Genomic DNA, 25,798 nt, shown 5'->3' on the forward strand with positions numbered 1-25,798 from the left:
TACTATATTTTAATTTAGGATCACTCAGATGAATATATAACTTTCTTGAAAAGACATGTTATACATTGATGTTTTATAAATAAAAAAGAAATGAAGGTTGGCTTCATAAATTCATAAGAAAAAAAGCAAAGGCAGCTGTGTCCAGAAGGGAGTAAAAATTGGAGAGAGTACTATTTTATAAATGGGAGACTATATCAAGGAGCCAAGGGGTTTTTATGGCAGACTGTCCTTCCTTCCTTCCTTCCTTCCTTCCTTCCTTCCTTCCTTCCTTCCTCCCTCCCTCCCTCCCTCCCTCCCTCCCACCCTCCCTCCCTCCCTTTCCTTTCTTTCTTTCTTCCTTCCTTCCTTCTTTCCTTTCTTCCTTCCTTTCCTTCCTTTCTTATTTTTTTAAGCAAAGTCTCACTATGCAGCCTGTATGGCTTGGAATTTGCTATGTAAGCCAGGATACCCTTGAACTTTGAGAGATCTACCTCCTCTGATTCCCAAGTGATGGTATTAAAGGTGTATACCACTACACCCAGCAAGTTTCATTCTTTTGCTGAGTGTTCTGGGCAATGCGCACCCTCACAGGTGTTCACATCAATGTTTGCACTGGCACCGTTATCCTCTGTTTCTATATCACTCTAGAATACGTTCTCTCCATGTCTGCTCAGGTCATAGTAAATCATCTTAGCCTCAAAGACCAATGGTCATGACCCCTTCACCAAACCTCTGTCTCCAAAAATATTTGCATTATGATTCACAACAGTAGCAAAATTAAAATAATTTTATGTTTGGGGGTCATCACAACATGAGAAACTGTATTAAAGGGTTGCAGCATTAGGAAGGTTGAGAATCACTGTCATAGACACTTCAAAGAAAAATCTTACATGGCCACTTGGCAGAAACTGGGGGAAATGGAGTTAATAAAATTGGCCCTAGGTCACACATTAATAAATGATGAGGGCTAAATAAATTAATAAATTAAATAGCAATATTAACTATTAAAAGGCTTAATGGTGAACAGCTCCCTTCTGTTCTTACATACTTCAAGTGGTTGTTTTGAGTAAGGGAAACAAGAAGAGTGTTTAATAACTAAACACACTGGGCGGTTGTGGCGCAGCCAAAAGGGCAGTGGTGGTGCACGCCTTTAATCCCAGCACTCGGGAGGCAGAGGCAGGCGGATCTCTGTGAGTTCAAGGCCAGCCTGGGCTACAGACTGAGTTCCAGGAAAGGCACAAAGCTACACAGAGAAACCTTGTCTCGAAAAAAAAGAAAAAGAAAAAGAAAAAGAAAAAGAAAGAACTAAACACATATTCTAAGAAATGGACAGGATGATCCCTTCTGAATTCTGCATAGACAGAGAGGGTGGATCTCGCTTGTGCTCTGGTTAAAACTCCTCTGAAGTTCTTTCATGGCTTATAGGCATGAAATTAAGAATTTATAATTGATTTTTTAAAGAAATGTCTCTGAATTTTTTAGTGTAACATGTATAATAACTTTTCAAAAGAATCTACCATTTTCCAGTAGATATTTCATGATAAGGTTAAGAAAGATGCCTTCTATCATCCCAGAGCATTTGTTAACATTCTAAGATACAAGTTTGTCTTTGTTTTTGTTTTAAGGGGCACATCACCTTAAAACTTAGTGAATCCAGTATGACACAAACTATTGTAAGATTCTGCAACAGGAATTCTGATGTCATTTTGCCTTTGGGGGTTACAAGTTGCATGCAATTAGGAGACCATGGTTACTTTCCCCCCAACTTCAAGCTACATTTCAGTATTTATAACCATTCAAAACATATACAGCTCATTAATGAACTGTTGTATTTAGAAAAAATAGATGAGAACTGGCAAGAAACCATATCAATCAATTTATAGCTAATATTAAAATTATAGACTGAAAATTGGCCTCTTACCTTGAAATGCTTCTTCCCCATTGTCATCAAACCATTTCATTAATTAATTAGAGAGAATTCTATCATCACCTCACAAGGGTGTTAGAAGAACATATGCATGGTAACTTTCTCATCAGCTAATTTATAGATACGCAAATGCATTACAAAAATTATTAGTCACCCTGGCCATTTATTATATCATGGGTCATAAATGTGAATTGTACTCACTATGCTGTCATATTCAGAAAGGCAATCCTTTGGAAAAAATCAAGTTAATAGGACAATGATTTTTAAGTGCATATCTCAAGCATGCATATTATACTACTTCCCATGTTGGGCAGTGGTGGCTCATGACTTTAATCCCAGCACTCGGGAGGCAGAAGCAGGTGGATCTCTGTGAGTTTGAGGCCAGCCTGGGCTACAGAGTGAGTTCCAGGAAAGGTGCAAAGCTACACAGACAAACCCTGTATCGAACTCTGCCCCCCCCCCCGCCAAAAAAAAAACTATACTACTTCACCAACAAAAACAATCTCACGTTGATGGGTTGTGATGACTATTACTCAACAATCATTTCAAATGAAGTTTTTAAAGTTTCCCAAAGCTTACAATACAACATTTAATATTCATTCATTTCTAGCTACCATTCATACTAGCTACCATTAGTGTATAGGTCACATTTTCACTATGTAATGTAAGACATGACAAACTTTGGTGGCCATGTACTCTTCTACATAAGTTACTACATTGCAATAGCTATATAGTTGTATATGTGATAGCATAGGTGTGTATATAATACATATATATGCATGTCTAATACCATATGTAAAGGAAGGAGTCATCATGTCATAAATAAAGGAGCACAAGGAACTCTTAGTTCTTTTGTAAATACAAAGCTAGGCAAGTTCAAAACTTTGGGTGCAATGCCCAGTACTTACTTAATTAATTAATTAATCAATTTTTTAAAAGCTTGCTACATTTAAGTAAGAACTTGTCCTATAAACTTTTCCTGAGAAGAAAACCAACCAACCAACCAACAAACAAACCCAAATAACACAGCAAAGACGGACCAAAGAAACCAGTCAGCTCAAGCCTAGCTTGGTGAAACAGTGAGTTAAACTGGAGTTATTTACAGGCAAATGGGTTAGGGCTAGGGAGTATGGGAGATGGGCAGATAGCTACACCACTTAGGAAAAATAAATCTGTCCCCCAGCAGCCATTGTCTATAAGTCCTAGGGAAAGTGTGTGGCCCCTCCCTGCACCATGACAGAAAATTAAAAGGCTTGATCTTGTACAGTACTTCTTCAGGAAATTACAGCTGCTGGCAGTTCATAAGGGCAACAGCCATCTAGTACCCAGAAGGTGGTGTTCCATGACAGAACTGATATAAGTGATTCCTAAATGACAGCTAACCCATCGTGGGACCACATCTGTGATCATTAAAGTCCTTATCACATTGTTTCAATTGAACTAAATGTTGTATCCAGGAATGTAAATTGCTATGTTTTATAGGACATTCACCTTTAAGTTTCGACTGAGATAAACACGGTGTGGTCAATGTGAATATGGCATACCACACATCTATAGCCTTTACAAAGAAAACTCAAACTCAGACTCATGTGATATTTAAGACCAATTGCTAAATGGTCTTATCAATAAAAAAAATCTGGAGCCACATATTGGGGTGAAAACTGAGAGATCAGATGAATAGGACAAGCCACAGCCAACCTCACCTCAACCCCTCAGCTTCCAGAGAGAGCTACTTCCTGTATACCTACGCCTATGCTTTTCTGTCCCTGCTATCTTACTTCTTCTCTCTGCCCAGCTACATCACTTCCTCTTTCTGCCCAGCTCTGTCACTTCCTGTCTGTCTGTAAAGACCTCCAGACCTTTACGATTAACTAGTTTTGGAATTTAAGGTGTGTGCCACCACACCTGGCTCTGTTCTCAGTGTGACCTTGAATTCACAGATCCGGATGGATGTCTGCCTCCTGAATGCTAGGTTTAAAGGCATGTGCTACCATTGTCTGACATCTATGTTTAATATAGTGGCCAGCTTTTTCCTCTAATCCTCAGATAAGCTTTATTAGGGTGCACAATATATTGGGGGGTACAATATATCACCATGGTGATATTTAGATGTGGACATTAAAAATCTTAGTGAGAGATTAAAATAGCATCTAGATGGCCTCTCTTTCCCCCAATCATAGAACTAGGAAAGGACAGACATAGTCACTATGTCAATATTGGGACAAATGATGTGAAATTTTCATTACATTGTTTTTAATTTGGCCCCTCTGATTCTGTCACTTGTGAGCCTGCTGCCCATAAATGGGACAATTCTGAGGTGACTTATTCTAGAAGATCCTCCTGGGTTCTTCATCTCTTTTAGATACCCCCCCCCATTTCTGTCTAAACTCAAGATACTTTGCAGACCAGTGTTGGAAAAAATCCAGGATAGACTATGACAGTGAACAGGGAATACTAAGACTGCTCTAGCATCTGGAATGTTTGAGAGAATGGCATAAAAAGACCTACCAAGTTAGCAGTGCCTACTCCTTGTATACTCCAGATGGTGTGTCCAAGTATCAGGTGACCTACAAAATTTCTTTTCTCGCCATGAGCCAGCGCAGGCTGCGTTCAAGGCAGAGGGAGTCTACTTTGTTGATTGCATGTTAGGGAAGCATGCCTTCAGACCAATATTGCCTGATGCTTTATAACTCTTAGTGGGACAGTAACAAAACGTATAAAGCTTATATATAGCTCATAAAAGAATCTTATTTGGAAGTTAACAGTGAGCTGTATACGATGCGGAGATGAGGAATTCCATGCCAGGGTACTTAGGGCTCCATTGAGATTACGATAGAAGCTCCATCTTCAGAAGACACGCAGCATGGCACAGGCTTGGTAACAGCAAAGTCTGCATCAAATCCCAGCACTTCCTCTTAGAAGTTCTGCACATATGGGGAGCAATTTCTTACATAAAATTCAGTGACCCTGCGCCCTTGGCCATGAAGGAGGAAGTTGTAAGGGTTAACATGGTGATCAAGCTTTCAGCTAGGAATGCTGAATATACTCAGGGAAGGATGCTTTCTTTTTAGTCCTTTGGCTTGTTAAGTACTTAGCAATTCTCTGATATGCAGTGAGGGTGCTAAGAGGAAAGAGTATGTGAGCTTTGAGCTTTCATTGATCTTTACTTTCATAAAGATTTACTTCATGTCAGTAAACAGACATTGAGCATCATCTGTGAGTCAAGTACTATGCCAGATCCTAAGACCATCTAAGGGCTATTGGAAAAGAAAGCCATGAAATAAATAATTATTGCAACCAACATGCTTCTAATGACTTAGAATATGACAATAAGAAAGAAACCAAGGAAATGAGATAGGAGCCCAAGTTTGACATTAATGTCAAATAGATTTCAGCACTGTATAAGATGACATTATAAATGCAACCTGTGCTGGTTAATTGTATGTGCCAATTTGACTATGGTATGCACTTCCCTAGTCAAACTAGTGTCTATGAAGCTATTTTTTTCTTGAATACTTAACAGTCCACTTTGATGAAAGCCTAACATTTAAACTCTAAATAAACCAAATGGCTCATCAGAATATACAGACAGAATTGTGAGCTTCTGCAATTAAGTACACTGCCCTGCACTGCCCAACACACACCATACATACACACACATACACGTTGTAATATGCATACATATGTAATCAGTTCATGATTACATATTGCTCATGGACTCTTAGAGCAAATATAGATCACATGTCTTAGGTCGAGACACTAACTGCTAAAGATCCACCAAATACATAAGACACAGAGACCTTTCCCACACAGAGCTTCCAGGAATGGCTCCCTGCTTGATGCCATATGGGCTATAAAATTTATGATTACAATTATCATCTTATCAAATAATTTGATAATAACTATCAAATTATTATGTTCATGACAATATGGACCCCAGGTCAATCACCCATGTGGGGGCAAAGTTAAATAAGAAAAGAGATAAAGTGACTCATGATTCTAGAAGGAGGAGGAACTGTAGAGCAATCCTATAATCATCACATTTGCACTACTGTATTCCAAAATCACCTAGGAGACAAACTTCTGGGCACTGATTGTCTATGACAGATTTTTCCAGATTTGTCTACTTTCGGCATGAAGACCCATCCAAACTGTGGGCAGTACCGTTCCACTGACTTAGAACCCCAGACTGAATGAAAGGAGAAAGGAATCTGAGCAACAGTATTCATCTTTTTATGCTTCCTGACTGCAGGCGCAACAGGAGCAGCTGCCTCAAGCGACGCTGTGAGTTCCTCGCCATGATGGACTGGACCTTCAAACTGTATGCAAAACAAATCCTTCCTTGGTTTCTTCTGACAGGTATTTGTCACAGCAATGAGCGAAGTATCTCATACAGTAGATACAGAGTAAGCTGCCTGCCCTAAGATGTGGGCACAAGGTCAACCACAGGGGCTGGTAAATGTTAGCACAATATTGGAAAGTGGACAATCCAGGTTGAGGACCCCCAACATGTGAATTCCATGTTCCAAAACATTCCAAACCAGAACTGTCAGGTGTTGACACATTAACACAAGTACAGAACTCTTTACCATGAAACTCATACCTAAAATCATTAAGATCATTGTATAAGTTACCTTCCTGATATTAAGATATGTTTACAGAAAAAATAATGGTTTAAACTTGGGTTTCACCCCCAGCATACTCCATAACACATATGCAAACATTTCAAACTCTAAAAAATGATCCAAAGTCTGAAACACTTCTGGTTCCACCTATCTAGATAATGGACACTCAGCCAACATCTTGTTTTTCAGAACTTACCTGTGTGGTGGTATTGTGTTCCCCAAAATATTGTGTACCTTAGTAAACTTATCTGGAGTCAGAGAACAGACAGCCACTAGATACAAAGGCTAGAAAATGGTGGCACTCACACCTTTAATCCTAGCATTCCAGAGATAGAAATCCCTCTGGATCTCTGTGAGTTCAAGGCCACATTGGAAATAGCCAAGCATGGTGACACATGCCTTTAATCCCAGAAAGCCAGCCTTTAATCCCAGGGAGTGGTGGTAGAAAGCAAAAAGATATATAAGGCATGAGGACCAGAAACTAGAAGATTTTGGCTGGTTAAGCATTCAGGCTTTTGAGCAGTAATTCAGCTGAGACCCATTCCGGATGAGAACTCAGAGGCCTCCAGTCTGAGGAGACAAGACCAGCTGAGGATCCGGCAAGGTGAGATAGCTGTGGCTTGTTCTGTCTCTCTGATCTACCAGCATGGACCCCAATAACTCGCCTCAGGTTTGATTTTATTAATAAGAACTTTGAAGATTCCTGCTACATACCTGTCTATAGTCTAGTTATCTAACGTAGCCTGTAGAGACTTATTTCCTAGTCAGTAGGAATATATTGTGATCTTTAAAGTTTGAATGACAAGCTTCAACCAATGATTCAGTTAACTTGCCTCCCCAGAAGTCACTGGAGTGTGCTCTAAACTCTCAGATGTATTTGGGAAAATAAATAGGTTCGGCTTTTTAAGTTCAGCCTGACTGTGTATTATTTATTATTATTATTATTATTATTATTATTATTATTAATGTAAGGGTTTTCATTGTGACATTTTCAATCAGATGAGTTGTCTCACATTCTTCTAGCTCATTATCCTGACTACTGAAGAACAGGTAAAACCTCTTCAATTTCCAGCCCTTGTCCTAAAATGTATATTTTGATGGTATCAGTCAGTGACTTGCACATCATGAAAGATCATTTTTGCTTCACTGAGAACTATTTTGTCAAATAACCTTTGCATTGTACTTGAGTCCTATGATCTATAAGAATTTAGCCCAGGCTTTCCCTAAGACTTGGTGTCTGATGCACAGGAGTAGGCTATGTCTTCTGGACTGAGCTGACTCTTAGAAATGGCTGTCACTGTCACTTTCCCAACAGTACCCTTCATAAACTCTGGAGTGCTTTGTAAACAGTGTTCTCAGTGGTAAGGACCTAGGGGACAATTTTAAATTTTTATTTATAGATCTGTGTCTATGTCTGGGAGAGGTGACGATTTGCTTTCTGTTGCTGTGACAAAGCACTGACCAGAACCAACTTGCGAAGGAAAGGATTTATGTGGCTTACATTTCCACACTGTCATCCATCTTTGAGAAAAATCAGAACAGGAACTCAAGCCAGGAACCTGGAGCAGAAACCAAGAGGAGGCCATAGAGGAACACTTCTTATTGGATTATTCCCCACAGCTTCCCCAGCTTGCTTTCTTACCCCAACAAGTCCTCCCTGTCCCGGGGTTGCACTGGCCACAGTGGACTGGACCCTCCCACATCAATCATTAACGAAAAAAAATTCTCCATAGACATGCCCACAGGCCAATCTGATAGAGGTAAATCCTCAATTAATATCCCATTCTCCAGGTGACTCTAGATTGTGTCAAGTTAACAAAAAATAACCAGCACAATACACACACACACACACACACACACACACACATACACACACACACATACACACACACACATACACACACACACATACACACACACACACACACATACACACACACACACACAGAGAGAGAGAGAGGACTATGGTAAGAGACAAAGAGTTTTAAAGGAGAGAACAAAAAAGAAAGGAGACAAAATATCTTGTATTTTCGCATTATTTGAGGATACAAAAGGGATAAGCAAAAAACTGAGGAGGAGGATGGTGAAACAAAATAAAACTCCCTTGTCTATTGTTAAAAAATTAATCTTGAAAACCACCACAGAAGAATCAATTGGCATCATATATCTATGCTTCCATGACGGCAAGCTCGGTGATCATTCCCTGTGTTGGATTCAAGGATCTAAACAGGACAGGCTCTGGGGGTTCAGGTGCCATCTGTGCTTGACTGAAGACCCCCCCCCTTTCAAATTCCCAGAGCAGAGAAGCATTTGCCAAGTGCTGCTGTCCCTGGGATTCATCATAGCAGCCTCGGAATGGTACCAAGCATCTCACATGGCAGCAGATGACATCAGATCCTGCATCTTCTCCGCACCGGCTAGCTGTCCTTGAGAACTCACCTCCTCCTATTCCGCCCATCACATTGTGTGCGGCTGAAGCAACACCATTTAAATTGAAAGCCATGGAACGAAACTGGAACCGCACGTGTGATCCCTGCCACCTCATTTTCATGAATGGAAGAGAATATTCTGACACAAAAATTACATACTTAATTCTAGCTCACCCTGTCTGCTGACCTCCATCCGGCACTGCCTTGAGTTTATTTCCTCCTCCATCAGTGGGTCAAAGTAATTTCTGCCGTATTCATTTCCTGTGGAAAGTCCACAAGGTAAGGGTCAGTGATTATTTTAGAAGCACATGAACCAAAATGTTAATTTTGAAATCAACACCAGCATGAAAGGATCGTTTTAGCTACTTTATAAGCTTAAATTTTTACAAGTTTTCTAGGGCCTCTCTTTTTTTTTTGTAATTATCATTTTGTAGAAGGTCAGAAAAAGTAATTCAAGAAATAAGTTTGTGCTGACTTTCTGTTGCTGAAAAGTTAATGAGAAAATTATCAAATGGAAGCTTTAGAACAGTAATAATTAAAAAGGAAAAGGAAATCAAGCTAGCCCATGTTACATATGTATCCAAGAAATGGGCATAATTGGAGAGGAATTATATACTGTGGATGCTAGGAGGTCTATTTACAGACCTGTAGTTTATGAAACATAATGTGTTGTGTACAGAAGTTTGAGACAAAGTTGGTCATTTTTTAAATATGGGAAATTAGCCCAAGTTCCATGAAGAAAGAGAAAAGGGACAGTGAAAAGAAGGGAGGAAGAAAGGAAAGATAGTGTGGGAGATGAAGGGAAGGAGGAAGAAAGAAAAGAAAAAAGAGGCGCTGGGGAGGAAGTGGCCGCTGTGTGAGCATGGAGAGCAGAATTTGGGTCTCAGCACCCATGTGAAGGTTGACATGGCCGGGTAGCACGTGCTTACAATCCCAGCGCCGGAACGTAGAGACAGGAGGATCTTTGGGGCTGGCTCGCCAATCAGCAGAACTGTTGAGCTTCAAACTCTGTGGGAGACCTAAAGTGGGGAACAACTGAAGAAGACACCCGACGTTGACCTATGGCCTCTGTATTCACGCATGCACGTAGACATGCATACCAACCAGCGCATACACATACACACACGTGCATACACATACATCACACAAAAAAAAAAAGGAACAGTGAAGGAAGGAATTTAAAAAGAAGGAGGGAAGGAAGGGTGGAAATAGTGGCCAGTTTACTGATCTATTTTATGTTAATTCAAGACGTGAAAGGAGATAAAAAATGCTTTATCCAGAAATTTCATTCAGCATCCACCAACAACCTCAGCACCACGCCTCCAAATTTCTCACCTCACATTCCCCACTAACTCAGTTCCCAATATTCACTTTGCATCCACCTTGGCTGTATTGTGGACAGGGACCCACGGTCACATTTCTAAATCTAGTCTCATACTTGTCACACAGATGTCCGCTGCTAGTAGCTCGTACGCATTAGTCCCGAGCAGAACTCAAGTTGCTGGTAACACTGCAGAAGCCCCGGGCATCGCAGGTTGAAAAGCCCAGTCCTGCTAGTGTGGCTCCCAGAGAAAGGTGACTGCATGCCAAGGATGTGGTAACATGCCGCGATGCGTTTGCTTCAGGATGAAAGGCTACCTACCCACCTTGCACCTCCCTTCCCAAGGCTAAAGGAAGCTCCGATGAGGACCCAGATTGGGTATTGGGTTTCTGTTTCTAAAGCGGCACTTTTATCCCCCCCCCCCCCATCAACCTCTGTTCCATCGATGTAAGTACAGGAACAGAAACTTTTCTTTTACTATGTGGTCTCCATAAAGATGAAAAATTAATGTGCTTCAGTTTTGTTAATTTACCCGTCAACAACAACTACCTCCTAGGACAAAGCCTGATGATTTGTGGCCTGGCCTCTGTCCTGCGCTGTTCAGCCATTCTTCACTGTAATGGCGGACTTGTTGATTGGTTTTGCTCACTCGTTTCCCGCCACCCAGAGAGGCCTGGGAAACGGCTTCTTCTAAATGCCATCGAAATGAGTCACTTCTACGAAAACAGTGCTAATGGCACATTCCTTACTAGACCGCCATACCAGTCCAGCCATGTAGTGAGACCACAAGCTTCCCCACCTCACAAAACCCAAGGTCTTGGCCCACCAAAATAACCAGCTGGTTTGTAATAGCAAGTTATTCAAGAACGTTGAAAATCAAACAAAATTAAATTATTTTCAACCAAAAGTCTATAGGTGTCCAGACTGTGTGTGTCTGTGGATTATACACCTACATAATCAACCAACATTAAAAAAAAAAAAAAAAAAAAAAAAACACTGAAAAAAGTTGCATCCACACTGAACACACACAGGCCTTTTCTTTTCTTATCTTTTATTTCCCCTCCCTACTAAATAATAAAATATAGCGATCATTTACACAGTGTCTACATCATATAAGATATAAGTAATCTAGAGATGATTTGAATACATACAGAAGAGTTGTAAAGGCTCACATGGAAGCATGATGGTATTTTGTATCCAAGACTTAAACATCTTTGGATGTAGCATAAGAGATTCCTGAAACAAATTCCCTTAGAAGCCATGGAATGGCTGTATTGGCATTGAGTTTTCAAGCCATTTCCATCCTTCTCCCAGATGAGATGCTGGGGTCTGCCCAGCTGTGCATGAAGGAAGTCTGTACTTTAGGGGTTGTTTAAACTGCTTCCTCTCCACTCAGGGATCCATGTTTGTGTGATTGGGAGAGAAACACCTTTACATTTACACAGATTGCTCCTGCTGCATTCCATGTGTATATGTGAACATGGGAATTATAAATACTACACCTCTAGTAATACCCTTAGTAGTTCCCATTGTGAAATATCACATGTAGCTTCTTGGAAGAATATATGTCTGAACCTTCTTGCACACACCAAGAGGCAGATCTTACATGCTTAGAATTGGTCCCCTTAATATGCCTTTATATGATATTAAATATTTTAAAGGCTGTATACTGTATAATTCATATGTTATTTTCTATTACATTTAAATTATTTGCTATATTGGTTTGTGTGCTTAGTACCCGTATTATATACTACCAATGGCCTGTCTCCCCTACTTGAACACAAGCTCTGTTAAGGCAAAGACATGACCTCATTGCTCTCTGCAATGCCATTGATGTCTAGCAGAGAGCCTGCTGCATGGACATGTTCATAATATGGTGTGGATTCATTTAGGAAAATTCTTTTGAGAATCTACCATGAAACCCAGAAGTTTTCATGTCTTGCAACTTAGAGTCTTTTCATCATGGTTTATTCTTCTCATCCTGACAAGTCCCTCCCATGTTTGATTTCCTTCACCACCCTTGATGCCTCCTATCTCTTTTTTAACTGAATACTGTCTAATAACCAAGCATATGTCTATATTTAAAAAAAAACCAGATGACAGGGTTAGAGAGATAGCTCAGTGATTAAGAGCACTGTTGCTCTTTGCAGAGGACCTGGGTTCAGTTTCCAGCACCAATATGGTATTTACAATTATCTATAACTCTGATTCTAGGGGGATCTATCTGGTGCTCTCCTGACCTCGGTGAGCATCAGGCACGTATGTGGTGCGCATTCATACATACAGGCAAAATACACACACATAACCAAATACATTCTTTTTTTTCTCTCTCTCTCTTTAAGACAAAAACTCTATGGGTCTTGCCTGCAGAGCATAGCCTGCTGGGAGAACAGGGGAGCTGGGCTTCAGTGGGGATTCCTGGAGAACAGCTATCTAAAGGAAGGTTGTGATTAGGAATAGCCAGAGCAAGACCAAGGGGAAGGAGAAGCCTGGCCAAAAAAAAACCAACAACACAAAAGCATACCTGTAGAATGAGCACATTTTCTTTTTTTTCTTTCTTTTTTTTTTTTTTTTTTTTTTTGGTTTTTTGAGACAGGGTTTCTCTGTGTAGCTTTGCACCTTTCCTGGAACTCTCTTTGGAGACCAGGCTGGCCTTGAACTCACAGAGCTCCACCTGCTTCTGCCTCCAAGTGCTGGGATTAAAGGCATGCGCCACCACGGCCCAGTTACATATTCTTAGTAAACTCCATTTTTCTGAGATGCTTAGAGCTTTAATTAGCAGAGTAAGCAATGGAATCCAAACTTCTTCATGCATAGCCCCAGAATCAGATTTAACTGATATTGGCACATTGTTGTGTGGTATTGATTTATTCTGACGTGTTGTGTCGGTCCAACTCCTCCTACCTCCGATGTCTATCGGGTGCTTACCAGCTCCTTGTTGTAATAGAAGTCCATCTCCAAATCAAGTAAGAATGGGCTGTCAAATATTCAAATGATCACTTCCTCCCACTGACTTCTCATACTCTCCTCACAAGCCGAGCATTGTAACGAGGCTCAGGGAGTGAAGGGAGATACGGCTCATGGAATCTTGGGACTCTTCTCAGTTCCAGGTCCCCAATGCTAGTGTTTCACTGGGCAGCATGAGGATTTAATCAAGTGGGGCAATTTTAGGATCAGTTGTCTATTACCAGAAGCTAGGTGACTAATAGGATGAATTCCTCAACACGTCCTCATCATTCACAATATGCTTTTGGATATAACTAAACTATCTCACAGGGAAATGAACAGACCCGCTGAGAAATTCAAAGTAGGGCATTTAGCAATACAAATGCAATAGGTTTTTATGTGGCTGGTAGTTAACTCTCTGTGATACCCAGATGAATGAGATGACAATCACCTCTATGTGTGTATTGGATATGACGTATAAAATAACAAATCAGAACACCGTGCAGTGCTCTTCATAGCCCAGCATTCCTCCCAGCTTCCTAACGGTAGCAGTTTGGGGCTGAGGCGCAGCATCCGTTAGAACATTTTTGGGCTGTTGTCGTTTTTTTCTGAACTGGGGGAGGAAAGCATTCCCACTTGCCTTCTGCCCTTCCTCTCCTATCAGATTTTCTATCATTTAACTCAGAGTACCACGGAGCATAATCAGAGCTCTTAAATTACACCACACATGAACTTTGCTCAGGAAGCCATCCTATGTGCATCCAAGCAGTTCCTTGGGAGCTGTAAGAGTGGGAGCGACATTGCCAGGCAGAGGAAGGGCTTCACAAGCCATCCAAGTTCCTTGACTCGGTGATGCGGTCACTTCCCTCTCCTCAACATCACGAGCTTCCGAGCAAGGGAACTTGGAAGCAACTGTCTGATGTGAGTGAGTGTGCGTGTGTGTGCGTGCGTGCGTGCGTGCGTGCGTGCGTGTGTGTGTGTGTGTGTGTTGGGGGATAATCATTCACTTTACTCTGATGATTTCCCCATAAACCCACTTGCTTCAGCTCAATTTTTACTACTAATCACTCTATTTTCTATAATACACCATAAACTCATCACATACAAGGCTGCCTATAACTATGTAACTAAAGACTTTCTATTCTGTGATTATAACCACATAGCAACATTTTACAAATTAGAACACTCTATTGAATGTTTAGGAATGAAGCCTAGAAAGCCAAAGTTTAATTTGACGTTTTTGGACTTTCTAAAAATATTTGAGATCATATTTTTACATCATAGTTTCTCACCTTGAAAATTTCATACAGAAAGTTCAGCTCTAATTTTCCGTGAAACCGGACAGGTTGCCTAAATCTATGAAATACAACTGTGGAAATCAGGAGATAACAGAACAATATAGGGTGGTGGGAAGTCCATCCAACTCAAATGTGCTCTTTCATAGTAAATCCGCTCAAGATCTTCATAAGGCCAACATACAAATGCTTTTGAAATGAAAGGTAATTCATGTTAAGAGGATCTTTCTCCCCATTCTTCCTTTGCTTACCCCTCCATACTTCCTACTTCCCTTCCTTTTCTCTCTCCAGCGTTGGAAATGGAACTCAGGGCTTCACACGGGTTAAGTGCTCTGCACAACCCACCTCACCGCTCAAAAGACTATTACTTCGTAAACTAAAAATAGACCTTTTAAACCAAATCTTGACCAAGCTAAACAACAACAACTCAAAGAAACAGATAAAAAGCAACTGACAAACCCAAATCATTGAGATGCTTACCTAACATTCTCTTAACTTTGAAAGTAGTTAAGACAAAAATAAGGGCGTCTTGGTTTGGGTTACTATTGCTATGATGAAGCACCATGACCAAAGCAAGTTGGGGAGGAAAGGGTTTATTTGGCTTATGCTTCCACACTGTAGTCCATCATAGAAGGAAGTCAGGACAGGAACTCAAACAGGGTAGGAACCTACAGGCAGGAGCTGATGCAGAGGCCATGGACAGGTGCTGCTTACTGGCTTGCTCCCCATGGCTTGCTCAGCCTGTTTTCTTTTTATTAACAAATTTTCCATTCATTTTACATACCAACCACAGATGCCCCTCTCCTCCCTTCTCCTGCCCCTCAGCCTTTTCCCCACCCACCCCCCATTCCCACCTCCACCAAGACCCCAGTCCATGGATGGCACCATCAGAAATGGGGTGGACCCACCTCATTGATCACTAATTAATAAAATGTCTTATAGCCAGACCTTATGGAGTCATTTTCTCAATGGAGGTTCTTTCCTTTCACACAACTCTAGCTTGTATCAAGTTGACATAAAACTAGCCAGGACAAAGGGATATCTGAGATAAAGTTATTGAGAATTGTATGTTGTATAATTGTAATTTGAAGGCAGTATGGTTCCATGCCATGAAAACAGTAGAGGTGTTTCTGAAATGCTGTTCGGGCAAGAAAGGTATTATCTGAATGATGTATTGATGACCGAATAATTATCAAGAGCCATTAACCTTTATAGATCCCGACTCTGGTGTGTTCAGAGGTGTGGTGAGTAGCTAGGAAAGCTGCATCTGCAATCAAAGTTTTACAGAAGCTTTCACAATGAAGTCATAAATATTAGTTTTCATATCAGTTCATCTATCACCATCACAATTATTAATCTTCTTCAGAGACTACAAAGAAAAGATATGAGTCTTCCCTTTCCCTCTGGAAAAGCTAAACTATGAAAAATAGTCATTATATAATTTGTTATTATTTTCAAGTAAACTTCCATTGGTTACAAAAAAATTTGCCCTAATGAAGCCTTAACTGCAATACATGACGCATTGCTAGAGCTATGAGGACGATAGAACTGTCCAGTGAATGAACTGATAGCAAGAAGGGTGAGGTCTGTAGCATTTCGGAATCTGAGAATGCACAGAAGCTATCAGCTTACTTGTCTACTTAGTCTCACTTCCTTCCCAAACCTTGTGGGTATTTCGTATATCAGTGATTTGAAAAGCTAAATAGGGTAATAGTTGAAGTTTGCTAACAGGTTCTAATTAATTGAGCCATATTCTTCCTTCCCCCAAGGCCCTCTCTAACTTGTGAGCCACTGGAGTGCTGTGGAGTGCATAATTGCTGCAAGGCTTTCTTCTTAGTCCCCCCGAGGCATGAAAGCATCCTGTGCTCGTTGGACCCACAGTCCTCATAGAACTGAAGCGTGTCCCTAAGTTCCTAACACCTAAACAGGATGGAGTTTCCTGTGTGTAAGTAACTACAGTGATTCAAAGGTTAAGTTTAAGTATACTTTTTTTGTTTTTTTTACCGCACATATAAAAGACCTCGAAAAGTCATACCGAAGAAGGTTTCTTTCTATGAATTTTGAATCTTAGTAATGCTTTTCTACAGAATATTGCTTCTCAGATTCTGAAATGCAGGTTCTCCTTGGACTTAAACTGCAGTCCTCCTCTTCTGTTACACTTTCATGAATTTAATCTTCTGCCCTTCTCATAGCTCTAGGAATACTTAGGTTTATGAATTACACTTACAGCTTCATTGAAATTAATTTTTTATCAATGGAAACTTATTTCAATATGAAAACAATTTATATAATGAAACACTAGATTTAGTTTAGACAAAATTATTAACTCATTGATAACAAGTCTGGTAACTCATGGGTAAGCTTTTTATCTCACGAAGCAAAATGACCGAGACTTTCTACCTTTTATAGGACTTTTGGTCAATTCAACACATGAAGGTTGAGAACCTTTATTTTCTGTTAAATTCTTTTTAACAAATGATAAACCACAGCCTAAAGTAATTCTCAATGAAATCATTTGGAAACTAGGAACTAATTTCTACTGAGAGCCAAGAAAATAATAAGGTCCTAAAACCTGTTTGTGCTAAATGTTTTCCTAAAACAGAAGTGTAGCTATTGAACTCAAGTTAAGACTCTGACCTAATAACGACTCAAACAGAATTGTATTGACATAAGATAATTTTGTATCTGATTTAAAAAATATACCTATTTTTAAATTTTAACCAAATAGTTCAGGGAATGTAGAAAAACGACTTGCCCCACTCCACCTAAAAGGCTATTATATCACTAGTGTGTCAGAAAAATGAGATTTTTCTGATTCTGGTTTTGCTACCTAGCTGAGCGTGTGTTAGGCAAGTCCCTGGGTCTTTGTGCACATCTCTGTGGTCTATATTACAGCATCTCTGTGTTTTGAAAATTCCTAAGTGTCCCTTTTGCCATCCTATGAACTGATTCTTGTGTTCACATTTTTATTGTAAGGAGATGTAAATTTCACTGGTACGTAAACTCAGAAAATCCATCTATCACCATTGAACTAAAAAAGTATAGTAATATACTTGACCACTAAAATGTCTTACAACATTCTGTCTTTTACTACCAATCTATGACAGACTTTATACAAGATTTTCAAAGCCGTGTATCGGGGTTTCCCTAACATTAACTTGAAGAGAGGATATAAAGTGACACTTGCTTGCCCTGTGGGCTTCACGTTTGACCCCCAAAGAAGTAGAAATGGGGCTGGGAAAAGGATTCAGCGGGGCACAAGGCTTGCTGTGAAAGTTTGAGGGCTTGAGTTTAGATCCTTGACACTAACGTGTGTCTGTAACCCCTTCACTGTGAGAGCAGAGACAGGCAGATCCTGGGGGCACACTAATCAGCCCCATAGCTGGAATGGCGGGCTGCAAGCTTAGAGACTGAGCCTATCTCGAAAAATAAAGTGGAGTGAGATTGAGAAAGACATTGAACATCTGCTTCTGGCATTCACAAGTATACACATAAGCAAGTACACCTGCTTCATATGTAGGTCTGAGTACACACACACACATACACACACACACACACAAAGACAATGACAACAGACCCTTTGCTCATTTTGTGGGCAAGTGTCTCTATAAATAAGCATTATCTTTTGAGAAGAAAATAAATTAAAATTTTGCTGTTGTATTGACATTCCCAAAATTCCAATATTTGACTAGAACTCTCTCTTCAATTGGAAATTTTTCTAGAATTCTATAATTCGTTTTTTTTTTAAAAAAAAAGCACCAAAAATAAGAAAAGGACATTGAAATTGTTTACATAAACTAATCAGATATGTATGTACATATTATTTGTAGAAAAACTGAGTGTATATAAAGCATTAGGATTTGCCATTCTGGTCATCAAATATCTATATAGAATGTTTCTGTGTCTCAGTGAGAAAGAGAGCATTCCTGAGTGTTTATTCTTAGCTCTCTAAATCAATGAAAAAGATTAAAATCACTTAGGAACCAAATGGTTTCTAAAGACACAAATTCAGGTCAGTCCAATAAACCTAAAGCAAATGATTTTCCTATATTTTTCTTTTTCTTAATAAGAGTAGAAATGTCCTGAAGCAAAAAAAAATTATATATTTTCACACATTCTATAAATGTTATACAACACCTGTTCTCCATCTTTAGGGAAAAACAGCTATAAATGAGAACAATGTAAACCATTTTATACAAAATCACTTCGAAATCACTCAGGCTGTGTGTACTATGGGGGTGGGGGGAGATGGTTTTCTTCAAGTGTATGTTCAGTTCAAGTAAGGCACTGGACACAAGTATCTGAGTGCTGTTTTTTTATCACAAATGTTCATATTTACGTGTTATGAAGATAAATTGAGGATTACAGTCCTAAAAGTCTAACTGAGGATTCCCTAACACTCAACCGTCACAGACCTCCTGTCCTTTACTCAAGTGAACCACACTTTTCCTGGAAAGATCTTCAACAGCAGATGCTCAGAACTCATTGTGCTCATCATCTGTGCAATGTCTATTATTTTCTCTCTCTCCCATATGGTCTTCTGCCTTGCCACCCACTGTTGAGATCCTACACATAAGGATGCTTTTCAAACTACAAATGACCACACATCAATCATGAAACTATTTTGTGAAACATCTTCATATAACCATATAGAAGAAAGGACTTCCTGCTAGTCTTTCCAAAGCTGTAGCCATACTAGCTCTTGGGGCTTTTGTAACTTTCAACATGGATTCCAGGATCCCTTTCTGGGTCCTGGTGCATTCTCTCTAGTGTCTGCTTTGGTTTGGTCAAGCCTTTTTCATGCATGTTTCATAATATGCCAAGTCCAGAGGAGTGACCAGCTTCTAGGTCACCAAACATGTGCTGTTACATAGGTTGGTGGAGGGCTGACAAGGCCTCATCTGGCAGCAATCTGGTGAAGGATCTCCCTAAGGTTGAGGAGTAAGTGCCTGAGATAAGACCGTAGGACCTGGGTGGGTAGATACAGCATAGTAAGTGAACAGACATCACAGAACTATGATCCTAAAGCCCTTTTTGTCTCTGGCCCTGAGAAACTGATATGAGATCCTGTGGTAAGCCGGACCCTTTCTATAGCAGTCTCTCCCAAGGGGTATCATGGTGTTCCCTGAAATGGAAATATGACACAGTTACAGTGAAGGTTGGATTCAATGTAGAATTCCACGAATGCCATGCAGCTCTTTACTCCAATAGTCAAGAAGGATTTTTGAGAAATTCACCCCATATCTAGAGAAAATTGCATGTTTCTTAAAAAAAAAAATCTGGTCCAATTGCTAAGATGCCAGATCATGTCACTGATTTATAAAACTCTACATTCCTAGCTCCTATACTCTTCCAGTTAGAGTCATTGTTCACAGTTGGCCACTCCAGCCCACAGACATTTAGACATACTCAGTCCTAACTCATGGTTTAACTTAACTCGACAAAGCACTTGGCCTTGGGGTGCAGTCTAGTTGCAAAGCAATTGCTTAGAATATGCAAGATTCTAAGTTCAGTCCCCAACAACATAAGATAAACACGTTTTAGATTTCAGATTTCCTCACGTTTTGGACTATACACACATATTTTGTAAAAATATATTGAGGATGGGAGCCAAATCTAAACATGTTCCTTATCAAATAGCTTACTAAAATTTTATTTTGCATTTTATTTGTTTGTTATGTTCATCGGGGGAGGGGCTCATGTCATGGTCTGTGGATGGAGCTCAGAGGACGAGTTGAGAAAGTCGGTTCTCTCCTTTGATCATGCTTAGATTGTCAAGCACCTTTTGTCACTGATGTAACTCCCCATCCCTTGATGATAATTTCATGTAATACTTCTAGTGAGTCTGTATTTTGACAATCGACAAAGTAAGGTCAAGTGTATACTTTTCCACTGTGATATCAAGCACCAAGATTTTGGATTTTGGAGCATTTCAGATTTTCATATTAGCCATTCTCAATCTTCTGTGTATGGTATACACACCACACGCATGCTTATACTTGTTTGTCTTATTCTTCTAGAGTACTCAATTCAAAGAATGTTATTCATAAAATACTTAAAAAATCTTATGTAAGGAAATACTGCTTTTGCTTTTAGAAAGTACTCAATTAACTGGAGTTAATCGGTTTTAAATCCCATAGTTACCTTAGTCTGATCTTGTAGTGTGTCTGAGGATCATGAAGGTCCTATATGTCTATTCTGCTCACATGTGTTCCTATACTGGAATAATGCCTGGAAACTAGAAAATGTTCAATAAATGTCCTTTTCAATGAATGAGATTGAAGTAAAGAGGTACATAAAGAAATTTAGTGATATCCATAATTTTAAACAAAACATTTCATAAATAATGTCCAAATCATTATTCCTATACCACACCCACTTCTACTTCTGCTTCTTTATGTCAGGAGTAAGATTTGATCAAGAAATAATCCCAGACATATGAACTACAGGGAATACTAAGTAGATTCTTGACTAGTATCTTTATTTTTCCTTTGTCTTGCTTTGGGTTCTTGTCACCAATTATATCAAAATTTCTTGTTTCTATCATGCATAGTTTAGTTATGTTTTTTATGCATATGGGTGTTTTGCCTACATGTGTTTGTACACTACCTGAATGCTATGTCTGTGGAAGCCAGAAGAGGGGGTTAAATCCCCTGGGACTGTAGTGACAAACAGTTGTGAGCCACCATGTGGGTGCTAGGAACTGAAGCCACTTCGTCCTGAAGGGCAGGTGGTGCTCTTGACAGCTGGTGAGCCATCTTTTCAGCCCCTATCATGTCTTGTCATGATGGGCCAATAGCTCCAGAGGCCTGACTACCACTATAGAAGCCAGGAGGACTTGGAAGAACCTATTTTTTCCTCCCCTGTGATAAATCCAGGATGCAGAAATGTGGCCTGGGCAGGACCAATGCAGCATTCTGCCCTAGAATCAAGAGAGAAAGAACATGACAATGACTCATCACAGTAGGGAAGTCTCTATCAGATCATGACTGTGCTACCAGGACAGTCACTATACTTCAACTTCCTCAGCCTGAAGGCAGGTTGGTCTCGGTCCATTGACAACATCAATTCCCCGAGCTCACAAAATCCTTCTGTCTAAATCATTTCTGTTGTTCATCACCAATGAACTCTCAGTATAACATGATCATTCAGGTACTCCGAAAGCCCATCTGTATCCTGAGGAGATGACACCATGAGATATACAGCAGAGGATCTTTGGAACACCATCATCCTTGACGTCTGGGAGAGAATACAGAATGGGAAGAGAGTTCTCAGAGTCCCAGGAGCTGCTTTGTAACAGTAAGGACAGCTCTATCTGCCTGTGTTATACACCAAGGTGATTTTAGTCATTTCCTTTCCTATCCCCCTATTACAATAACCTGGGTGAAATTGAAGTATTAAAAGGAAAAAAAAAATCTCCCCATTTATAATGATATCACTCACCATTAGCTGAACTGTCCTGCTCTCTACTTGCTCCTTGGTTATTACTGTTTCTCCCTGCCTAAACTCTTTTCATGGCCCTTTCTCACACCTGCCCCAGATTTCATTTTCCTGCCATTTAGAATACAGTCATTAACTACCTTTTTAGTGCCACCATGTTATATATGCATACTGTTAAAGATGTCCTTTCCATCTACCCAGCCTCAGGCTTTACTAGCTTAGGAACCTGTGCCAATACTTTGCTCTCTTTGAAATTATAAGCAGCTGTGGCTTCTCTACCTCTCTCCCTTTTCAGCTTCTGTAATTCGCAACCTCCCTTCCTCAGAAGTCTAGTTATCATCAGGCTGGCACATCACCAGCAGTGAGCAAAGAGGATGATGAGCAAGGATGCTAGGACCTGAAAAGCAGTGTGCACAGGAAAGAGCAAAGCAGAGCTGAAGCCATGCAACTCCACAATGACGTGTAAGCATCTCTCTGGAAACTCAATGGTGGGCTAATACATTTGCTAGTTGCCTATAAAGGAAAGACTAATAGTAAGTGGAAAAATTGGAAATTAGTTTTCCCTAGAAGTTGGTATGCAAAGTCCAAGCATCCTAGGGCACAGCAAGAGCAGGCAGGAAGGTCTGAGTGGTACCTTCTCTCCTGATGCTTGCTATTCACACCATATCAAAATGCCTAATATGAACCCAGGACATCAGCTGCACAATACACTGTAATATATTTGAGAAGATCTCAGTAAGGAAGCTTATGAAGATAGCTTCATGATGGGATACAAAGGTGGATAAGAAGGACGTCTAAACTATCCTAAAATCCTAGAGGACTATCCAGGAGCTGTCCATTCTACCTGTTTCTAAAGGCAGGTGTCTTAGTGACTTTATTATTGCAGTGACAGAACACCATGACCAAGGCAACTTATAAAAGAAAGCACTTAATTGGGAGCTCCTGGTTCCAGAGAGTTAGAGTTCATGGCCTCATAGTGGAGAGCATGGAAGCAGGCATTCAGGCATGGCCCTGGAACAGTTGCTGAGAGCCTACGTCTTGAGACTTGATCACGAGGAAAAGAAAGCTAACTGGGAATGGCATGGGCTTTTAAAATCTCTCAGCCTACCCACAGTGACAAGGCCACACCTCCTAATCCTTTTCAAACAATTCCACCTTATGAGCTTATGGGGGCCATTCTCATTCAAACTACCACAGTAAATGTGTACTTACTCATTGCTCTTTTACTCTACCTTGGGGATCAAGCCACAATATATTTGAAATCTTTTCTTATCTAAAGTTTATTTTAGAAAACCCCTCTCCTGAACCTTCTCTCCCAGACACTGTCTTTTATGTAATAATTGTATATTTCCTTGAGATAGCTCATATAAATAAGTAGCATTGGAATTCTGCCATCACTTAAGACACTTTTCCTTTAAAATGCATCTTTCAGGGGCAAGTGTGCTGATATATACTTGTAAAATGATAATTTGTGCTAATTACAACAATACCATGGAGGGAATGTATGGCTCTTCTGCTTTATCTAAGTAATCACATTGGCAGACGGTCTAAAATGTTCTTAAAGTTGTTTAACAAGGAATATTGTGTTCTATGCTATCTGGTAGTTTCTAAATTCACATATTTAAAATATTCTTCCTTGTTCACAGACCATAAAATTGCACATCTCATTTGCAATTGAATTTTTAGAGGCTCTCCCAAAGTGGGGGAGAGATGCATCATATGTACTTTTTCTAAATTGGCTGTGTTCCAGAACAGACATGGGAAACCCCTCTCTATTTCACTGTCTGACTAGATTGGTACAGATGCTAGACATTTCCTGGATTTTCCCATAAAGCTCTTTTCATCTTTGGTTGTTTCCACCTGGCTCTACTTTGGGTTATAGCTTTTCTCTGTTTTCCAAAATCAGGGCAACCATCACTCATGAAAAATGTTACTTTCCATGCTCTTTCTTATCTCTCTGAAACAGCTACTTAGTCCATGGGTGATTCCCAGAGAACGGAAAGTGAGACTTGAGAGCAGTGAGATCTGCAATTATAAATACGCTGACTTTTTGCCAAAAGAAAAATCATAAAATGTCTGTACATTTGACATTGATTGTAGGTTGATAGAATACCATTTTGGAGATGCTTTTAAGACTGTCTTAAGTAGATGCTTTTAATGTTAAATCACTTATTGTCGTTTTATTAAGGTGACTCTCAGAAATTTAAAAGTATTTCTGTGACTAATGTTGCAGGGTATGTTTAGGTTCCTTTTGACTAATGCTTGCCAGCAATATGTACTTTTACCTGAAGATTCTCTTTTTCTGAATTGAGTAGCAACTTCTTCCAAATTAAAACATTCACTCTTGGAAGGAGAGAGGAGGCTAATGAGACTTGGGAAGCAAACATGTCTCAAGTCTGAGGAAGTTCCTGAAACTGACAGTTTTCACAAGGTACCTCTCCAAGGTTACATGAACAATAAACAATTACTAGAGAGAAGAGATTCTCCTGCTGTACAGAGCTCCCTGCAGGAGGACCTCCAATCAATGAAGCTGCCTGCAAATTGTACACCGAGCTCCAGGAATGGAATTTTCATGAATTGTCATCCATGTTGGGCTGGGCTTTTCAGAGATGCAGGTGGCTTTGAGTCATCTATACTCCTGTAAGTAACTCTCACTCACACTCACATGCCTATAAGTAACCCCAATAAACTTGGTTCACCAAGTTGGACTTTGGTGTAATTATTACTTTGATCAGCTGTTGGTGCATTATCTAGGATGATCAGGCATTTGTTCACGTCTTCCAGAAAAATTCTCCATCTCTGTCTCTATCTCTGTTTCTGTCTCTATCTTTGTCTCTGTCTCTATCTCTCCTTCTCCATCTCCCCTCCCCCTCTTCCCTGCCACAGTGAGTCTGTACCACATGCTCTCAGAGTGATGTACTATGCTGGCCCAGGCCCAAGGCAATAGGGGCTCATGGCCATGAACTGAAACCTCTGATAAAATAAGCTGAAATAAGCCTTTCTCCCTTGTTTGGAAAATAAAGACAACAGTCACAAAGACCTGAGAGAGGATGTGCCCTTTGACTCCATTGTGCATTGCCTTCTTCTTTAGCAGCAGAGCTCCAATTTCAACATGAAACTTGGCTCCTCACTAATGACAATGTGTCCCAGACTCTCTTGCAGCTACCTGTGGCCTGGTGACTAATTTCCAGCAAAGGAGATAAGGACAGAAGTAGCCATGTCTAACTACTTCTACTCAGGTTTCTTCTCTTTCAATGCTTGGAACATAGAGACACTATTGAATGACTTTTGGACATGAAATAAAAACAATATCTTAGGAAATACAAGGTTTTGATGACTGTTATGGTTGCCTTGATTGCACAGCTGAATTTGTTGTTTAAAACATAACTCCTGAGATGAAACTAAAGGAGATGTTGTACACAAAGTGGCCAATGTAGGGCTAAGATATGGTAGATACCCAAGTGTAGGCAGTTGTTGATAGCCCTCCATCTTCTCACAGGCCCACAGACTTGCAAGAAAAATACTTGCACATACCAATCAAGGAACGTAAGAGCTGAGCTAATCTATTTGATGTGAATATGGATGATGTGCTTGCAGAACGTAGCAATCTCTGAGCTGGTAGAATTTCCCCTGAGCCTCAGGAGTTAAACAGCACAAGCTAACCTACTGGGATATGAAGGGCCTGCTCTGTACAGGTGGGAATCATGATGAGGCTGCTAAGTGGGACCAGCAGAGAACACATCTGTGCCAGCTCATGCTTCATTACTTCAGAGTTTCCCTCAAAAAGCTATTTGGTCATTAAATTCTGATGTCTTCCGGCTTGCTCATTGGTGAAC

The 25,798-nt window shown here is 40.1% G+C and overlaps 1 protein-coding gene across 1 annotated transcript in view; it reads right to left on the bottom strand.

The window, feature by feature from the left end:
* The window catches only part of LOC102916148 (uncharacterized), a gene marked incomplete at its 5' end in the record, with an annotated part of 285,360 nt that overhangs the window by 258,291 nt on the left and 1,271 nt on the right, over positions 1-25,798 (bottom strand). The window contains one exon of the mRNA XM_006972859.3: positions 9,135-9,221. Within this exon, the coding sequence (XP_006972921.2) occupies positions 9,135-9,221 (87 nt within the window). The remainder of the gene's footprint in view (positions 1-9,134; positions 9,222-25,798) is intronic.

This window comes from Peromyscus maniculatus, chromosome 5 (assembly GCF_049852395.1).
Source record: "Peromyscus maniculatus bairdii isolate BWxNUB_F1_BW_parent chromosome 5, HU_Pman_BW_mat_3.1, whole genome shotgun sequence".
NCBI classification, from domain to species: Eukaryota; Metazoa; Chordata; class Mammalia; order Rodentia; family Cricetidae; genus Peromyscus; species Peromyscus maniculatus.